We start from the raw sequence: 17,475 nt of genomic DNA, 5'->3' as shown, positions 1-17,475 counted from the left end.
CTTGTAGAGTCTGTGTATTTGTGATATTGTATCCTACTCCTGCTTGGAACAGCGTGGGGAATATCACAAGAGCCAAGCTGGATTCTCCAGGAGATTTTGCATCCGGGAAGCATTCACTATGGCAAAATTATTCTAAGTTTCTGCATGGATTCCTTGGATTTGAACAAAAATCCTGCCATTACAGAGACCCTGTGAAGAGAGTGGTTCAATAACTCTCTGCAATACCATTATTGCCAGTGCCAGGGACTCCTCTTGAAATTACAGGTGCTGTCTGCTCATTTTTACTGCCAGTGGAAGGGGTTTTTGTGGGCATTTTCTTGAAAGAAACAGCTGTAAAATGCTTCCACTTGCTCCAACAGCACAGTGTTTGCTGGAGCAGGTGGCAGTGTGAGTTAATACGTGATAAAAAGTCTCTTGCATTTAGCTGGGGACATGGGTTTGCTTTACCTCAGCTTAAAAACCAAGAAAAAGAAGATTATTTTCTAGAAGTAAAAACATTTCCAAACCTTGCAACTCAATCCCAGCTCTCTTTATACTTTTGTGTATTTCTTAAATGCCCTTCTCCCTGAGTCACATGGAATCAGAGTGCTGCTCTTACACATTTAGGCACCACTCAGCCCTTTACAAAACTGATCTGGGGCAACTGGTCAGTGGCAGGGCGGACAAGATGTTCAAGCATTAGGGAAGATTAAAGCAGAGACAGGAAAGGTGACAGCAAGTGGAGAGAATGTGGAAGGTCCATAACATCAGCCTGCTGATACAGCAGGTTTCTAACACAATTCTCTGCAAAGGTTAACTCTCTCTGCTGCCTGGAGGAGACACAGAGACATAAAATGACTTGCCCCAAGGCATTGCCCATGTTGGAGACAAAACAGACTGGATCTCTGAGGCCAGAAGGTTTCAGGCTATTCCAGAGAAAAGGATGAAATACAGAAGCGAACAGAAATGTTTTCTTGGCTGTAATTTGAAAAAAGAAAAGTAGAATTTCCTGCAGTCTTGAGTAAGTCCATTATAATTAGAGTATGGCTAAATCTAATACAGGAGTCAATGTGCCACCACCAGCAATACTTCTTTTGCAATTGCCTCCAGCTATTGCTACTAGTAGTTCTGATTGCAATTTCCTTGTACCTTATGTCAATATTGCTGGGTCACAAGCGAGGAAACAGGAAGCCTGATAATCAATTTCAGTAGCTGTACAGTCATTTAGCTCGGGAGTTTGGTGGTTGGAAAAATTTAGACCTCAGCTCCAGTAATTGCAACCCTGAATTAAGACAGAGATATCAATTTCATATGTGCTGTGCACATGCCCATGTGGCCATAGAGCCAGGACACAGAAAACTCACTTGTGCTGGTAGGAATATTCCTTACAGGGAAAAAAATTCAGTGTATTTTAAGCTCAAGTATTGTCTTCCCTCTCCAAGTTCAGCTTATGCTGTTGTCATGGTATAAATGGTTCAAATTCAGGCAGGCTTGGAAACAAAGAAAAAATTCATATACATTCAGGTATATTATTTTTTCTCCCTGTCTGTTGTTAAGCAACAGGCTACAGCTTTATGATGCTGTAGCACAGACTTGACATGATTCTTCATTTTTATTTTGGAAAACACCCACTAAATAAAAACTGAGCCTCCTCTCAAATAAACATCTGTCAAACAAGGAATGTTTCAGGTGAGAGTGCTTTGTTACAGAACCTCCTCAGCCAGTGAGTGCTGGTGGACCTGCTGGTGGTACCCTGGTGTCTGTCCCCAGCGCTCGGGGTGGTCTGCTCCTTCACATCACCCCCAGCAGCCCTGTGTTCCTTTAGCTGTCACCTGATGGGAAGGGACAGGGGAGAGAACAAGGTGCTGGGAGCTGAGATTTCAGAGGAGCAATTGATGTGGCTTGTCCCAGCCATCCACCGCTGGGAGATAATTCAGGTGAGACCAGGGATGGTCCTTGAGGTGCACGTCCCACGTGGCAGAGATTGTCCCAAGGGTCTTTGTAAAACAACACAGGAGACCATGCCTGTGGAAAATATGTGTTTCCCACCCCAAAGTGAGGTTCCCTTAAAGGCAAGTGGGAGGTTTTCTAGAGAACAGCTTCAGCTCTGCCATGCCAAGGTAAGTGTGCATTGGCAGAGGACAGACTCTTTGACACCAGTCCTTGGTGTGGCTGAGGCTGGAAGTCAGGCAGGTCCCCCCCGTGCTGCCCCTGAGGTCTCCTTGCCTTCCTGCAGCAGCCAGCCTGGATTCCAGCTGTTCCCCAGCTGCTGCCCCCAGCAGGGGTGGGAAGCAGTGGGAGCAGGACCTAACCAGGGCCCCCCTCCTCTCTTGGCCTGACCCACCATCCTGGTCTGGCGTGGGAACAGGCTGCTGCTGCTGCTGCCTTTGGGCCGTTTCTTCTCTTGCCGACAAGAAATCTGCCTCCTCTTCTCCCACCCCAGCTAACCTGTCTGGCAGTGCACGCCTGGCTGTGTGCTTTCCTGCCAGGACAGGCTTGACTTGGTTTCATGCACTGGGAAGCAGAAAGAGCCAAGCTTCCTCTTGATTTCAGGATCAGAACCTAAAACAGATTAAAATGTTGCTGCTTGAATTTTAAAACGTTGTTTTTCATGACATGATTATGTGACCTACCTTTGTTTATTATAAAACTAATACCACAAGTTACAGTTCAATGAATTCACATTTTATTTGAAATTTTTGTCTGAAGTAGCCTAAAGCTCTTCAAGAAACAATTGCACAAAACCATATGAGAGCTGCTAATTTATAATCTGCAGCATCACAGCACAACTGGCTTTTCATTTGGCTAAAAGGAAATGGTTACTTAGAACAACAAAGCAAACCATGTGTCCATGGTTTATATTAAATGCCCTTGGTATTTATTAGGGATACACAATGTATCATCTTGAAAATATTTATTTTCCTGTAATTTCAACAGCAGCAAAACAAAATGGAAAGTAATACAATGTCATCCCTTTGCCAAACTGCAGCAGATTTTGGGACAGTTTCCTGTTGAAAGAAAATTTGAGATCCCGAGTCTGGATATTGGCTTGGAGTGACTTGTTTAGTTGAGTCTATTTATTTACTTATTTACACCAGCCCCAGAACAGAGGTGCTCTCAAAGAACATACAAACATCTTTGCACCAGGGATCTCACCCCAGATGCCAGCATCTGGTTCTGCTGTGTTCAGCCCTTGGGCTTTGGGGAACTTATTCCTGATTTGGACACATTTCCCACTGAATTCAGGAAGTATTTTGTCTGGCTGAAACACAGAGCCAAAGGAACCTGTAGAAGCAAGCTGCTATTTTGTCTTGAGAAGACACCAAGTAACTGCTAGAAGGTATTTAATTTTCTCTGCAGTCCACATGGCCTTTAATCTGATTAATCTCTGGCCCGGCAATAGAAGATGAAGTTTTGATCCCTTGAACCCAATGGCAAAACTCTCATTCATTTCATGAGAGTCAGGATTCAAGCCATGTAGCCAGTCCCAGATGCTCCAATGCAGAAAAATGTTATGGGCTGATTAGTGCTGAAGTGCCTCCCAGGGTTTGATAATTGCTCATATAGCTCTCAGCCTCGGAAAAGCCTGAGACAGATTAATCATGAAACACAGCTCATTGCACCTGTTATTTTCCACATTCACTTTTATGGGAAGTGCTGCTTCTTTTCCCTGGTCTCAGAGAGGCCGTGCTGGAAGGAGGGGATGATAGCAGAGGATGCTGGATGCAGTCAATACCAGCACAGTGTAATGCCTCAAGCAAAGAGGGGAAGATGGGGAGCAGTTTTGTCGTGGGGTTAAATATCTGTGGCATGAATCCTCCAAAAGCATTTTCAGCTAGAGCAGATGTTGCTTGAGACAGATGGCTAATGGTCAGCAGAGCCTTTGGGCCCAAGAGGGAAGCTGGTTCTATCCTAGCTTGTTTCCTCGCACAAGGAGAACATGACAGCGTTTCCCCACCAGCAGCTGTGGAAAGCACAGCTTTGGGGGGCACTTGGATCCAGAGATGGGGCTGCTGGGGCCAGTGCTAGGGCTGACAAAAGGGTTTAATGACTGCAGGACAGAGCAGTGTTCTTCACTGTGCAAATTTCAGGAAGCCCAGTTTGGTTTCGGTTGTTGTTTTAATTAGAACCACTGGTATCAGCATGGAAACTGAACAAACTTCCAGGCCCATTAATGCTTTATCATGTCTCCAATAGAGACCTAAGAGGGAGCAGCTTTTGTGCAGAACATTTAGTCCGTGGAGCTGTAGCACTGAGAGAGCTGCACCGAGCTGCACCACGCAGGCTGACAAGCCAAAGAGCATTTCTGAACCTTATCTTCAGCCTGCTCAGAGCAAGACAAGGTGGTGTGTGCCCAGTGTAAATGCTGATGATGAGGACCAGCAGCTCAATTTTGCAGTGCAAAATTTTTTTCCTGAAAAATACTGTCAGAAGAACCACTCCCAAAAGATGAAAGGGGGCTCCTGTTGCTGGCATAGCAGGGTTCATTCCCTGCTACAAAGGGCAAAGAACACACAGAGAAACACGACAAAAAAAAGTTTGGTTTGGGCTTACTGCAACTTCTAGTTTTCTTCTTCTGTCAGTGCCCTGCAAGGGCTATTTTCAGTTCCATAGTTATGGTGAGAAACATGGTGTATTTTGATTCCTAATTTAGCTTGTTTATCCTGAGAGATTCCAGGATCTTCATTTGAAAGATAAATTCAAACCTTCTTTTTTCCTTTGCAGCCCACATTCCATAACAAAAACATTGCATGCCATACTTCATTACAGGGCTTGGAAGACCTTCATGACCATAAATTTGGGAACTTGCGGAACACAATGGACTTTAGGATGGAAGCAAGCCAGCTGGCCTATCTGGTCAGGTCCATCCCTTCTGTTTGAATTAACAGCTGGATTTCACAGTGGGAGAAATCCGGCAGTTCTTTCTCAGGCAAAATTCTCACAGTTGGATTTGCCTCCAACCACTGTAGCAAGGGTGGGAGGGAGCACAACTTACTTTGTTATTTTCTGTTAGCTCTCCGGGTAAAAAAGATTCCAGTGCAAGTTCCATAGGACTTGGACCTACCCTGCTCTTTAATTTAATGACCCCAAGTGCAAGAAGAAAGACATTCCCAGTAAAACAGAGACAGAGACTAGGTTCTTTGTGCAGAGCAGTGCAGATGGTACCCATGTTCTGGACAAAGCAATTAGAAGCCGATGCTGAGGCAAAATAAAGAGGTAGGACCATTTGTTGCTCTGAGAATTCTATCTAGGAGAGGAGCTGCTGGCACAGTTTTGCAGACTGTGTGAGGAGAGGTGTTGGGTATAATGTGCAAAGGTCGGTTTCACATGTGCTATTTCAATTCCAAAGGTAATTATACCAAAGTTAATGGACTTGCAAGGATTTACACCCTCACAGCAGGGAGGAGAACATGGCCCAGAAGAGACAGAGAGGGGCTGGAATGAGCAGCACAGGATTTCCATGTCTTGACTCTGGGATCTGAAGTGCAGATCACAGACAGGGATTTGTGTTACGCTGCCAGAGCTAAAGGTTCAGGTCCCCATGTGCTCAGGGACATGTGGTGGAGGTTCCCTCTTTTCTCTGAGCTTGAGTGCAGTTGGACTTGGGGTATTGCTGCCCTCCATTTACAGCAGAGACTTGACGCACAACCCCAAGAGCCCTTGAGATGCACCATCAGCTCTGTACTACTGGAAGATCTGTAGCAGAGCTTTTTTTCCCCAAGGCTCATCCCTCCAAACCCCTTCCCCTCTCAGTGTGTCCTCTCTGTTGGTAGAGAGTAGGAAGGACTCACAAGATTTGGACCTGAACAGGCAAGTGGTAGCCAAAAGAGAAAGCCTCTGTGACCAGAAAACAGTGCAGAAATCTTGATTTCGTTTTGAGGGAGAAACCAACCTGCTGAGTGGCTGAGGAACGTTGTGGCAGCTCAGGCCATAGGATGGAGCACAGCAAAGCAAAGGCATGGGGAGAAGCAGCTCTCCAGTGCGGGTTGACCTTCAGATGCTCCTTGAGCACAGCTTCTCTTTATATGAGCAGTTAATGGGTCTCAGCTAATAAGATCTTCCTGACTGGCAGAAAAATTGGGGAACTTGGCTTTACTGGCAAAGAAAAGGTTTGTTTTCAGCTGTCCTAGTCTGCATTAATGCTCCCATAATGTGCAGGAGGTTCTGCTGAGGGAGAGGTCCCTGTAAGTGAGGTCAGCTACTGGCCTGCCTTGGGTGTTATCTGGCCTCTCTTCACTGGGGGAGAAGAGAGTGCTGCATCCTTGCCCAAGTACTTTGAACTTCATTCTGAGGCTGATCATCATTTTGCTGTTCAAAAACCACTTCTGTGACACCAGTGGCAAAAGCCTAAGAAATTAAATCAGTAGAAGTGAAATCGCTGCATAATAACCTGGAGTGGCTCCATTGAAATCTCTGTTTCATCATGGGAAGCCTTCCTTTAGAAGGATAAATAAACAACCCCCCTGCAGGGTCCCTCACTGAGGCCAAGCCTTGCCTCTCCCCAGAAAGAAACCTTTCATCTTTGCTTTGCAAAGGTATTTATGATCCTAAAGGGAGAGGTCTAAAGGCTTGTTCCTCCTCTCTGTGCCCCCAGCCCAGCAGGCAGGAGCTGCTGTCCCACACCCTCCTCCTGCCCCACCCCAGCCTTGGGACAGTGTCAGCCTCCAAGTGAGGCACCTCTGCTGGGCTAAGGAAATCCATGGCTCACTCTGGGTCTCTCTCTGCAGTCAGGAAGGTGCCACGAGATGAGGAACTGAGCCAAACACCTTTTCCCAGCCTGGCCAGCCCACTGATTGTCTTGGAGGGTGCAGAGCCTTGCCCTGCACTGCTCAGCCCTGGCTTCAGCTCAGCTTTGAACCCCAGTGCCAAACGGGAGAATATTCACCTGCTTCAACACAGGGCAAGGAGGGACTTTCCTGTGAGATTTTCTTTTTTCCTTTCATTACAGCTTTATGCAAGTGGCTGGCAGGCTGTGATGGAGATGAAGAAATAGCTCTGGATTCAGAGAAGAAAGAAACCCGGACTTTTTCCCCCTTTGCCTGAGAAAAAGTAATTTACGTAAATTTATCCACGACCAGCACACGGCAATAGCTCACAACTTTGTTAATGGAAACCTGGTGATCCATAACACTTGTGTGGGAGACATTTGCTCAGGGGTAATACAATATTAATGTTAATATCAATGATCGATCAGAGGATTTGCAAGAAAGGCATAAAGTATTTAATTATAATTACATTGGGAATGGCTTTGTAATGGCTACGACATTTGAATAAGGTCACGTCTAGCCCTCACCCCTGTTATGTTGTTCTATATTAAATGCCATTCACTTTAACTGCTGGAAACCTTTCTGGAGTCGTCAGAATATAATATACTGGGTAAATTGAAATATGTCCCTTCATTTTTCAAAATATGATTGATACCGTTTGCAAAACAAATGTTAACACCTATTTGTACACAAATTTCTTTGATTATATGTTAGGGAAACTAAAGTATGACAGTCTCTCCTAGCAGGCACTTTAGTGTGAGCAAAGGACACAGCTATTTGTGAATATTAATTCATCTTACAGAAAATGGCTTTGGATCTCTGCTGTAAATCCACTTGGGTGTATTTCTGCCTTTCCTAATGCATTAATTCTACATTGATTAGTAGCCATAAACTGTATTTCCACTGGTCTCAGCAGCCCACAGTGTTCACCTTACCCAGGAGGAACTTTTGCTGTCACTGAGTTGTCTTTTGCTAACAGCAGCAACCAAGAACACATCTCAACAATCATATTTGCATGTTTCACAGCAGAAAATATGTATTTCAAATATACTGCAGGTGTGTACTATAACTACCAGCCCAACAGCAGCAGTGCCATGTTTAAAACAATGAGGAAGAAGATCTGTGTATAAAACACGACTATTTATCTGTAGGCAGGATCCCAGAGGTGCACAAGTACCGACCCACAGCGAGTGCATGCAAACACTGAAGCACTAAATGAGGACATGCTCTTCCCACACCTATTCACTACTGAGCATGAACACTAAAGGAGCAAATTCTCGTCCCTCTTCAAATGAGAATCCATCTGTCCAGTCCCCCCCAGAGGTTTTCTTCTTTCTCTACTATCAGTGTAAACAGCAGATCAATCAGGTCTAATAACAGCAGATCAGTCAGGTCTAATAATCGCCCAGAATAACCATTGAGTCACAGAGAATTGAAAGCTCCCATTTGAAGGCAGAATTTGGTCTCAAGAAATCATCCTTTCAAAGTTTGGAAGACATGCAGTGATGTAATTGACATGATTTTCCATTTTCTCTTTTCTGAAGAAGAAGCAAAGACTTTTGCATGCTGTAGAAATGCCTGAAGATAACAAGTTTTATAGTTTTCCAAAAAATGAGCATTTATTACCAATCAGTGTGAAATACCACTGATGGTAAATTTTAAGTATATGGCAGGAGTTTCAGCATCATGACAACATACATCATGCATTTTTACAACATACAAGTGCAGTGATATTGCTCCCTTTCTCAATAACTATAAGAATATATAGTATAAATGTACAGTATATATTAGACACAATGTAAAATAACTTAGTGAAATGTCAAAGCTTCTGCATAAAAATTCAAGTCATGCCTCAGCATACCTCTATGCTGAATCTTATCCCATACACCTTCATTTGTCTTTAGTTCCTGTTGCAAAGGTAATTTTATCTCTGTATTTAATTGCTTAAAACTATCAGAATTCTTGTCTTTTTTCCTTTTATCTGCAGTAGGTGAAGACTGTAGTAGCCAAGTCAAAGCCAGGATTTTGTGGAGCCTTTACTAATGTTGTTTATCTTCTGGGAAGCAATTCATTGTGAGCAAGTTGTATAAAAGCAACTTCTTAAAAGCTCATTAGAGTTCATCACTGTCCATCAGGTTCTGTTCCAAAGTCTCCCACTGCATGTAAATGGTAATGGAGTGGCTTTCTCAGAAATGGAGCTCATGAGCTAACATTGATATCTGAAAATTATAAATCTCACCAGTTTAGCTGAAATCATATCAAGCACCACTTTGGTAATTGCTTGCAAGAAGGATCAATAAAAATCTATTTAATGGGAATATACAACTTGTCTCAGAGCAGGTAGGTGGAATTTTAGCTTTGCTCAACACTCAACAGGGCTTTTTGCAGTGCCAGGTTTCCTTTCACACTTGCTAAATGAAATACGGCCAAGGACTTTCCTGCAGCATCTCAGGAAGATTTCTGGTAGTACAAGGGAAGAAGTGTTGGGGTTTTTTTTATACAAGGCATTAAGAGACTCTTTGACTGTCACATTACCTATCAAAGTCTACCAGAGTTCAGCATCCTTGCAATTAGGTCTCTTGGAATTATTTTGAACACAACTTCACTTCAACAATTTAAACAATTCTGCCCCGAATATAAACACAAATATACTTGAAATACTTATCAATAGCTATGTTTTCTAATGAACAATTAATTAAAGCTGCAAAATAGTTTGAAACATGATGTTAAAAGGAAAAATAAGGAAGACAGGGTGATTTTCTGTAATTCCTTTTAAGAAACAAATTTCTACCCTCCACCCCCCCACATTCCCAGCCAGTGTAAGTCGACAGAATTACACTGTTTTAGATCAGCTTAAGTTCTGACCTATATACTCCAGTGGAGTTAATCCTAATTTCCACCACTGAAAGTGGGATCAAACTCACTTTGTCTTTAATAAAGCAGTGGATGATAAGCAAGTCTCTTCTCTGTCGGATTCTGCTTGAGAAAGGAAATTCTTTGTGGTGCTAAATGACGTCCGAGGCAGTTTAGAAAATAAAGCTCGAATTTCATAAATTTCAGCGTGGTGAAAACCGATATTGGTAACTGTTATTTATGCTTTAATCTTAGCAAAGTACTTTGGGCACAGACAGAGCATCAGCTGGTGAGTCCGTAACCCTTTCTGCGCACTGCTTGGGAGGAAAACAAGGAGGCAGGAGGCTGATTTTCAGTGACACGAGGCTGCTGAACACACTGTGACTCAGACTTTGTTACCACGAATAAATAACATCACATTGTCCAGAACTGGAGATTAATATGCGGGGCCTCCAGTAGGTGATATTTATTTTCTTGCATGTTATACTGAGATCTCAGGACAGGCAAAGGGTCAGGGGCTGAAAGGATGTAGTCGATGCTAAATTTGATTTCAGAATCCGATTTTGCTAAGGAGGAATTGCTTAGGCTCTGCCTGTTGGTCACGCTGTTTGGAGCAAACCCACAAGGCTCCAGAAGTTTTGGGCCCGGTTCAATTCTTTCATGTTTACTTTCAGAAGAGGAAATGTTGTTCAAAGCAGAGTCCACAGAAGAGATATTGGGGGATGAAGGACTTTTCGCTCTGCTTGGTCTCTGCTCCTTGTGTTCCCTTTTCACATTCCTCCTCCTCCGTCTTCTCCTGTAATTCCCATTTTCAAAGAGATCCAGCATGGATTCGCATCCTGTTGCAAAGCTCCAATAGTTTCCTTTCCCCTTCTCATTCCCTTCTGTTCTGGGAACCTGTATTTATTTAAAGGCAGTTCAGTATTTGTATGTGTTACAGATGCTGCTGTTCAGCATCTGCATTCGTTTACATTCAAGAATGGTGTAAACACATATGACAGGACGTTTAAGCCTATTCTCTGTCATTATATGAGTAAGATGTAAGCCCCATCCTCTTCAATTTGTTATCTATTAGCACACATCAGACAAGGATATACTCCTTATCTCTGGAATTGACAACTCAGAGAGATTTTAAGTGATTTGCAGCTCAGCTGTTTGTTTCCCTTCTTTCCCAGTGATGAGATTATTGCTGCATATATTTTTTTAGCCATGTACAGTGTGTATGTAAATACACAGTAACTGATCTTACCTTCACAAAACAACTGTTAAGCGATAAGTTATGTCGGATGGAGTTCTGCCAGGCTCTTTGATTTGATCTGTAGTAAGGAAATTTCTTCATTATAAAGTCATAAATGCCAGAGAGGGTGACTTTATTTGAAGGGCTTTGCTGGATGGCCATTGCAATTAAGGCAATGTAGCTGGAAAAAGGAAAACTTGCTGTTACACCATCGCCCTACTCACAGACTCAGTTTTCAGGACCACATGGGTACATGTGTTCCTATATCCTGCTTCCAAAACTCCCCCAGTGGGTCTGCTCCCTGATCCAAGGTGTCCCGGGGAGAAGTCCTGAGTGTGGTCGCTGCCTGTCCTCCACGAGCCCCAGGTGACACGGAGGGGGCACTGCCAGGCATTGAGTCCCCAGGGCTGCCTGCCCTGGCACTCAGGGCAGAGCACAGGAGGGTTGCAGAAGGATCACACACCTCTCCAACTCTGTCTGAAAAGTTTCCCTGAGCAGGACGGCTGCAGTGAGACAGACCAGGCTCAGAGTCACTGTCACTGGGGACCAACCCTGCTCATGGAAAGGACCTTGGATGTCCCTGTGAACATCTACACCGTGCCTCTTCCCACCACACCGGGATTTTCTGCATCCCATTCACCCGTTGGCACATTGAACATTTCATTCCCTTCTCCCAAGGGTCCTGGAGGTTGGAGACTGACTGAGATCTGGAGGCTTAAGGGCATGCCAGAGTTGCTGTGACCCGTCATGGGAGGAAACAAATCATGAACACTTCACACACAGAAAGGGGGGAAATCTGCCCACTGCAGTGCCTGCACCCATCGCACACAGCTGGCCCCACGCTCCCCTGAGAGCTGTGATCCCACCAGCCCAGAGCTCAGAAACCTCACCAGAGATAGGGGGACTTGGAAAAACTTCATCTTACCTGTACGCTGGTCTGGTGAATTTTTTCTCTTCGTCAGAACTACAGGTAGGATAATCATCCCCATCATAATTGAAGCAGTTATAGGGGTACTGCGTGTTGTCAAACATCGTCCTGCTCCTTGCTCAGCTCCTGTGGAGTGAGAGAGATGGAGTGATGTTTCTCAGAGCTTGGACTCCCTCCTCCCTTCTTCCCTCCCCTCTGTCTGTCTCATTCCCTCTCTCCCCCCTCCTCACACTCCCTCTCCTCCGTGCACACACACTCTCCGTGATGGGGTGGGGATTGTTTTTGCAATTCTCGCATCCCAGACAGCCTGTCTGTTCGGATATTTTTTTTTTTTTTGGGGGGTGGGGGTGGGGTGTTGTTATTGCTGTTCTTGCTGTTGCCCCCAGTGGGGTGGCACAGGCAGGCTGCTGGGGGCTGGTGGAGCTGGTGAATTGGGGGTGAACCTTTGAACCGGGGTGAGCGGTGCCGGTAGCTGCGCTCGGCTCGCTGGGGTGGTCCAGGCTGGAGAGGGGCCCGCGCTCCCCCCGCCGCATCCACAACGTGACAAAAGCAAACAGCATGATGTTAATAAATCATGCTTCAAGGTCTCCACTTGGAAATTAAACTTTGAGAACGGAGTGCAGCTCCCCACAGCCCCCGAGTGCTCCCCCTCCGTATTTTTCTCTCCCCAGCGGAGCAGGGTGGCTTTCTTATTTATTTATTTTTAGAAAACCGACGTACAATAAACAGACGTCCCGGGCAGTAATGCATGCTCATCCTGATCTGCAATCTATAATACAGTATAATAGACATAAATTATATTTCCATGACTAAAGGAAAATCTGTATGTTCAAAGAAAGTAGAACAGAGGGATATGAGGGACTACTGTCAAGCAGGAAAGTAAAAGGAAAATAGCTGTAGGCAGGAGAGCTGCCTGTGTGGGCTTTGATCTGAAGGATGAATTAGACTAATAGCCCTGTGTGTTGGCATCCAATACTGTAACAATTTAATAGTTTTTCAATGCTTTGGAGTGTTTTCCAACAAGTGATGTAAACCAAAGGCATCACGCACCATTTCAGGGGGGACTTAAAAGGTGTGTGCCACATGATAATTAAATTATTTGAAGACAGCTCTGTCCCAGGAAATAGCCCCAGGAGGAAATGGGTTTTGGAAAAGAGAAAGCAAATTGTTGTGCTGAGAGTTTCCCTGGATGGAAATACAAAAGCAGAACCACTAGCAATGCAACTTTTGTTTTCTGCAGCATCTTTCATGCAAAGTATGTCCCCAAACCCCTTTTGGAGTTAAAGGATACAATTAGGGGAAAATTCATCTGAGTGATAAAGAGCCCTTTAAAATGATGCTTTAGTGGCTCCTAGAGTTCTGACAAAGATGGACATGAGAAGGCTTTTGCTGTGGACTATAACACGACATGATAGCAGGGCACAGGGGGAAATACATGGCTTGAGAAAAACCATATACATGAGGTGTTTTCTTGGGAATATGAAGCCAGAGCAGATAGCCAAAATAAAAATTATTTCCACTCTAAAATACATCAATAGGCATATGCATGAGGCATCCACTGCAGAGGAGGTGTTAATTCAAAGGGTCAGCTACTGCTGCCTAAGGCATTAGCAGGGCTTTAATATTGAGGAAGATAGAGCAGATTCAGTGGAGGAAAATTAAATATATAATGTCTGATCTCCACTCATACTCTGTCCAGCTGGACTAGAAGGTTTAAAGTAAAGAAGATGTGTCACATATTTGGGAAGATTCTCCCCCACTAAAACCCGTGATATTTGAGACACAAGTAGATGTCCACATTGATTTTTAGCAGTGGTTCGTTTCTTTGGAGGTGTTTTACCTCACTGAAATTCCAGTAACTCAAACTAAAGGCTAAAAAAGGTCTTGATTCTGATTTATACCAATTTCAAAAAGCAACCAACTGGATTGGTTGACTGATTTTACCCAATCTGTAAGCACCCTTTTTTAGTTCATCGTGTTCCATTTATGAAAATTGGCTTGCTAAGAAAGTCAGACAACACACTTTGACCAAAATCCTCACGTATTTACTGACAGTATTCAATTGGTGAAGTTTTCTGTAGTGGGAATTAGAGCAAATGACTGTAGTGTCATGTGTGTAGTAATGTTAATTATCTCTATTCCTATATTTTTTTGCAGGGGTGAGTGTAACCCACTTGTCCAGGTCAAGCACTTCTGCAATGTGCATTACAGCTCATGGCCACCATACTCCTCACCCATTCCAGTGGGAAATACACTTGGATTAAATTTCCACCCCGGCAGTTGGTTTGTGAGGCTAAATTGAGCAAAAGGAGTCAGATCATAACAACCTGTGTTGGTGTCCTTGGGCAGCACCTCAGGAGCGAGTGGGGCCATGGTGAGTGGTGCAGGGGCAGCTTGGCAGGAGACAGGAAACTCCTGCCATTGCCATTTGTGTCACACATCATCTGTGGATAGACACAATCTCTTCTGAGAGCTGGAGGATTTGGTTTCTGGCTCTGTAAATACCACTGCACTCACCTGCTGCAAATTCATACAGACCCTAAGAAGAACACAAACATTTCTGAGTGCTACAAGATCAGAAACAAGTTATATACGGTCTCTCATAAACTTGCTTCTGAAACCCATATACGTAAAACTGGCAGAATATTTCTCAAGGTAATTTTTAAAGCCTGCATGCTGATATTTTATCCCCAAGTGAACGTTTATGGTCCAATTATAATCCCTGAAAATAATATTCATGAAGAACTGTTAGCATGCTCTTGTATGTGCCATGGTGGAGCGAGCAGGTGCCATGCTTATGGTGGCAGAACATGTTGTACAATAGTTTTTTCCCAGCATCTGTGCAGCCATTACAGTTTAACTAGAGCAACTGTAACTCACCCCTGTCATTATCATAAAAGCATAATTTTGCCAGGCTAGTGTTTTCTTACGTTGTATATTTTCAGAACACGAAGTTGTAAACCATTTGATTTGAGATTGTAAATAGGCAATAAAAACGCCGTGAAAGATTTGACTAATTTTTTAAACACTGATATTAAAAAGTTATTTGCAATTTTTGTAATTATGACAGAGATTATGAAAGTTGTACATGAAATCCAGACAAGCCATAAATTCAAACTGGGCTGAAATACTGCTCATTATGGGATAACAGAATAACAGTGAGCGCCTCAGTGTTTAGGACTGAATGCTGGCATTCCAGTCTTCTACTGGTGTAGACTGGTGTCTCCCAGCAGCACAACTCCTCCTGCTGTCTCTCAGACTTGGTTGCATTTTAGGACTTTATTCCAAACCTTTTAAATTTATCATGTAACCATAGAATTATTTGGAATGGAGGAGACTTTTTAAGTTCATCTTGTTCCAACCCCTTTAACGTGGGCAGGGACACCTTCCCTTATCCCAGGCTGCTCCAAGCCCCATCCAACCTGCCCATGGACACTTCCAGGGATGGGGCAGCCACAGCTTCTCTGGGCACCCTGTGCCAGGGCCTCACCACCTTCACAGGGAAGAATTTCTTTCTTACATTCAACCCAAATCTACTCTCATTCAGTTTAAATCAGTGGAAACCAGTGGTGTCCTTCAGCAGGCTTTGAATCCCTCAACAACAACCTACACCACCAGTAAACTGCTTTCTTTTTAGCACTTTTTAGTACAAGATCTGTCACTGACAAAGAAGAGAACAGGGAAATGCAGGTTCTTATGCACTCTTAGTTATTTTGATATGGGATGAAGAGAAGGAGACTTCCCCAAACTTGGATGGGTATTTGGCTCTCCCTGTGAGACATCTCATGGTGTTCAGCTCAGTGACCCTTATTCCTAGGAAAGGGATGAGGCTTGCCACACTGAATTTCACCCTAAATTTCTCTCTGCTTCACCCACATCCATCAGCTGAATTGCTTTCCCTTCTGCATCTCTTTAGTGTTCACATGTAGAACTTCATGGAAATAAAATCTGCACCACAATTTGTGGTTTTCTGCTGGAGTTCAGTGAGAATTGTTGATATTTCCTAGCTAGGGGGTTATTTGGAGAAGCATTCCTCATCTGCATGCCTTCTAGCTGCAGCAGTGTAAAACTCATGCATGAAACAGAGCACTGGTTTCTACCAAAACAGGAATGTGGACAAGAAACCTTCAATGACAATTCATCACATCAGAGGTGGTAAACAAGCGAGCAACTGTAGAAAGTAGCTCAGACCTATCATCCCTGCCCTAGCTGGATAAGGAGATTCACAAGGCATATGTGAAAATCCATTTCTGGAGATTCTCAGTTGTGTTTTGGCAGTGAAAAATAGGAAAAGGAGGATTTCCAGGGTGAAAAGTCAGTTCTCCTACCTACGCTTGTGTTGTGACTCATTTGCTCTCACGAATTCATGGCTCCAAAGACTGGAGGGAGAATGTGGACAAGCATCTAGCTTTTAGACACTTATTAACTGAAATTCTGAATTTTTTTAAACATTTTCTACTTAAACCCAAATGTAACAAAAAGATATTTTAAAAGCTTTATAAACAATTGGAAAATAAATAAATAATCACTTTTGGTTGGACAAAATTGTTTGGGCTGACCCAAAAGGACAACAAAAATTTTATATCCTGTCCTTGGTTTGCCCAGCACCTTTCTGCTGGAGGGATATTGGTGGTTAAAAGGACACGTCCTCATTTCTCTCTTTGACATGGATACATGAGGCGGAGGTTCAGAGTTTGTGTCATTGTGATTTGGCATTCTTCTCCTTCAGCACAAAATTAAATCCCTCTCTCTGAGTTTGCAGACAGAGACACAGGAGGGATGTGCAAGCTTGCACCAGAGACCTGCCACGGAACCACAGAATGGTTCGGGTTGAAAAGGACCTTAAAGCTCATCTCATTCCACCCTCCTGCCCTGGGCAGGGACACCTTCCACTATCCCAGGTTGCTCCAAGCCCCGTCCACCCTGCCCTTGGACACTTCCAGGGGTGGGGCAGCCACAGCTTCTCTGGGCACCCTGTGCCAGGGCCTCCCCACCCTCACAGGGGAGAATTTCTTCTTTATATGTAGTCTATCCTTCATGTTAGTGGGACTTTTCCCGCCTCAGCTGTGAAAGCCTCCAAAATCCTGATCCATGAGGCTTTTTGGAGTCAAGAAGGAAGAGCTGGAGGGTTTGAAATGAGGGTAAGTTGAGAGATGATGTCCATTCTTTGCCACATAGAGCATCTCTTGGGCTGGCACAACACCACACCCCGACTCAGGGCACACTTGTTTGCCAGAAATGGACACGACCCTGGCACAGCTGCCTCACCTCGTCCTTCTTTGGTCATTTCTCATTCCAGCTGTCCAGAACCATTTGGCGATAGGCCTCCCTTCATACATTGTTTGAATTCTGCACCAGACACAGCTAATAACTCGGGCCAGGAAACTTGTTCCAGATGTTAATTAACTCCCTCTGCATTAACTGGAATCACACAATTAAGGCCTGATTATTTGTAAAACCATTTTGTCAAGAGAATTAGGAGAATTAGAAACATCCTGGCTCACACTTTCACACAAAAGTCCATGTGCTGTTAAATTGTGGAAACTGGCACGAGTTGTCCCACACATTTATTTTCAGCCATCATAATTATTCCAGAGGAGAAAGGGCAAGAGTCAGCCAGGCGTGGAGGAGCAACACTGGAGCAAAGGAACGGATTCCCAGCTGAGCAAAGGTCAACTGTTTTGGTAGCACCATCCCTTAGAGATTCCTGT

General features: G+C 44.1%; 1 protein-coding gene across 1 annotated transcript; it reads right to left on the bottom strand.

Moving 5' to 3' along the window:
• Positions 1 to 2,642: 2,642 nt before the first annotated feature.
• FOXL3 (forkhead box L3) lies at positions 2,643 to 11,960 on the bottom strand. Its single transcript, XM_039560571.1, has 3 exons — positions 11,762 to 11,960; positions 10,849 to 11,017; positions 2,643 to 10,496 (listed from the first exon to the last, which is right to left on the bottom strand). The coding sequence occupies exons 1-3, from the start codon at positions 11,866 to 11,868 to the stop codon at positions 10,014 to 10,016; spliced, it is 759 nt and encodes a 252-aa protein (XP_039416505.1). The 5' UTR covers positions 11,869 to 11,960; the 3' UTR covers positions 2,643 to 10,013.
• Between the last annotated feature and the right edge of the window lie 5,515 nt (positions 11,961 to 17,475).

This window comes from Corvus cornix, chromosome 14 (genome assembly GCF_000738735.6).
Source record: "Corvus cornix cornix isolate S_Up_H32 chromosome 14, ASM73873v5, whole genome shotgun sequence".
NCBI lineage: Eukaryota > Metazoa > Chordata > Aves > Passeriformes > Corvidae > Corvus > Corvus cornix.
The sequence above is the reverse complement of the archived record's forward strand: the minus strand, read 5'-3'. Positions and strand labels throughout refer to the sequence as shown.

Excerpts from the sequence above, each read along its gene's own strand:
- FOXL3 (XM_039560571.1), bottom strand. The coding sequence starts at position 11,868 with ATGTTTGACAACACGCAGTACCCCTATAACTGCTTCAATTATGATGGG. Across the intron at positions 11,018-11,761 it reads TTCACCAGACCAGCGTACAG|CTACATTGCCTTAATTGCAA; the intron begins GTAAGATGAAGT and ends TCCTTTTTCCAG. Across the intron at positions 10,497-10,848 it reads TTAACAGTTGTTTTGTGAAG|GTTCCCAGAACAGAAGGGAA; the intron begins GTAAGATCAGTT and ends AAATAAATACAG.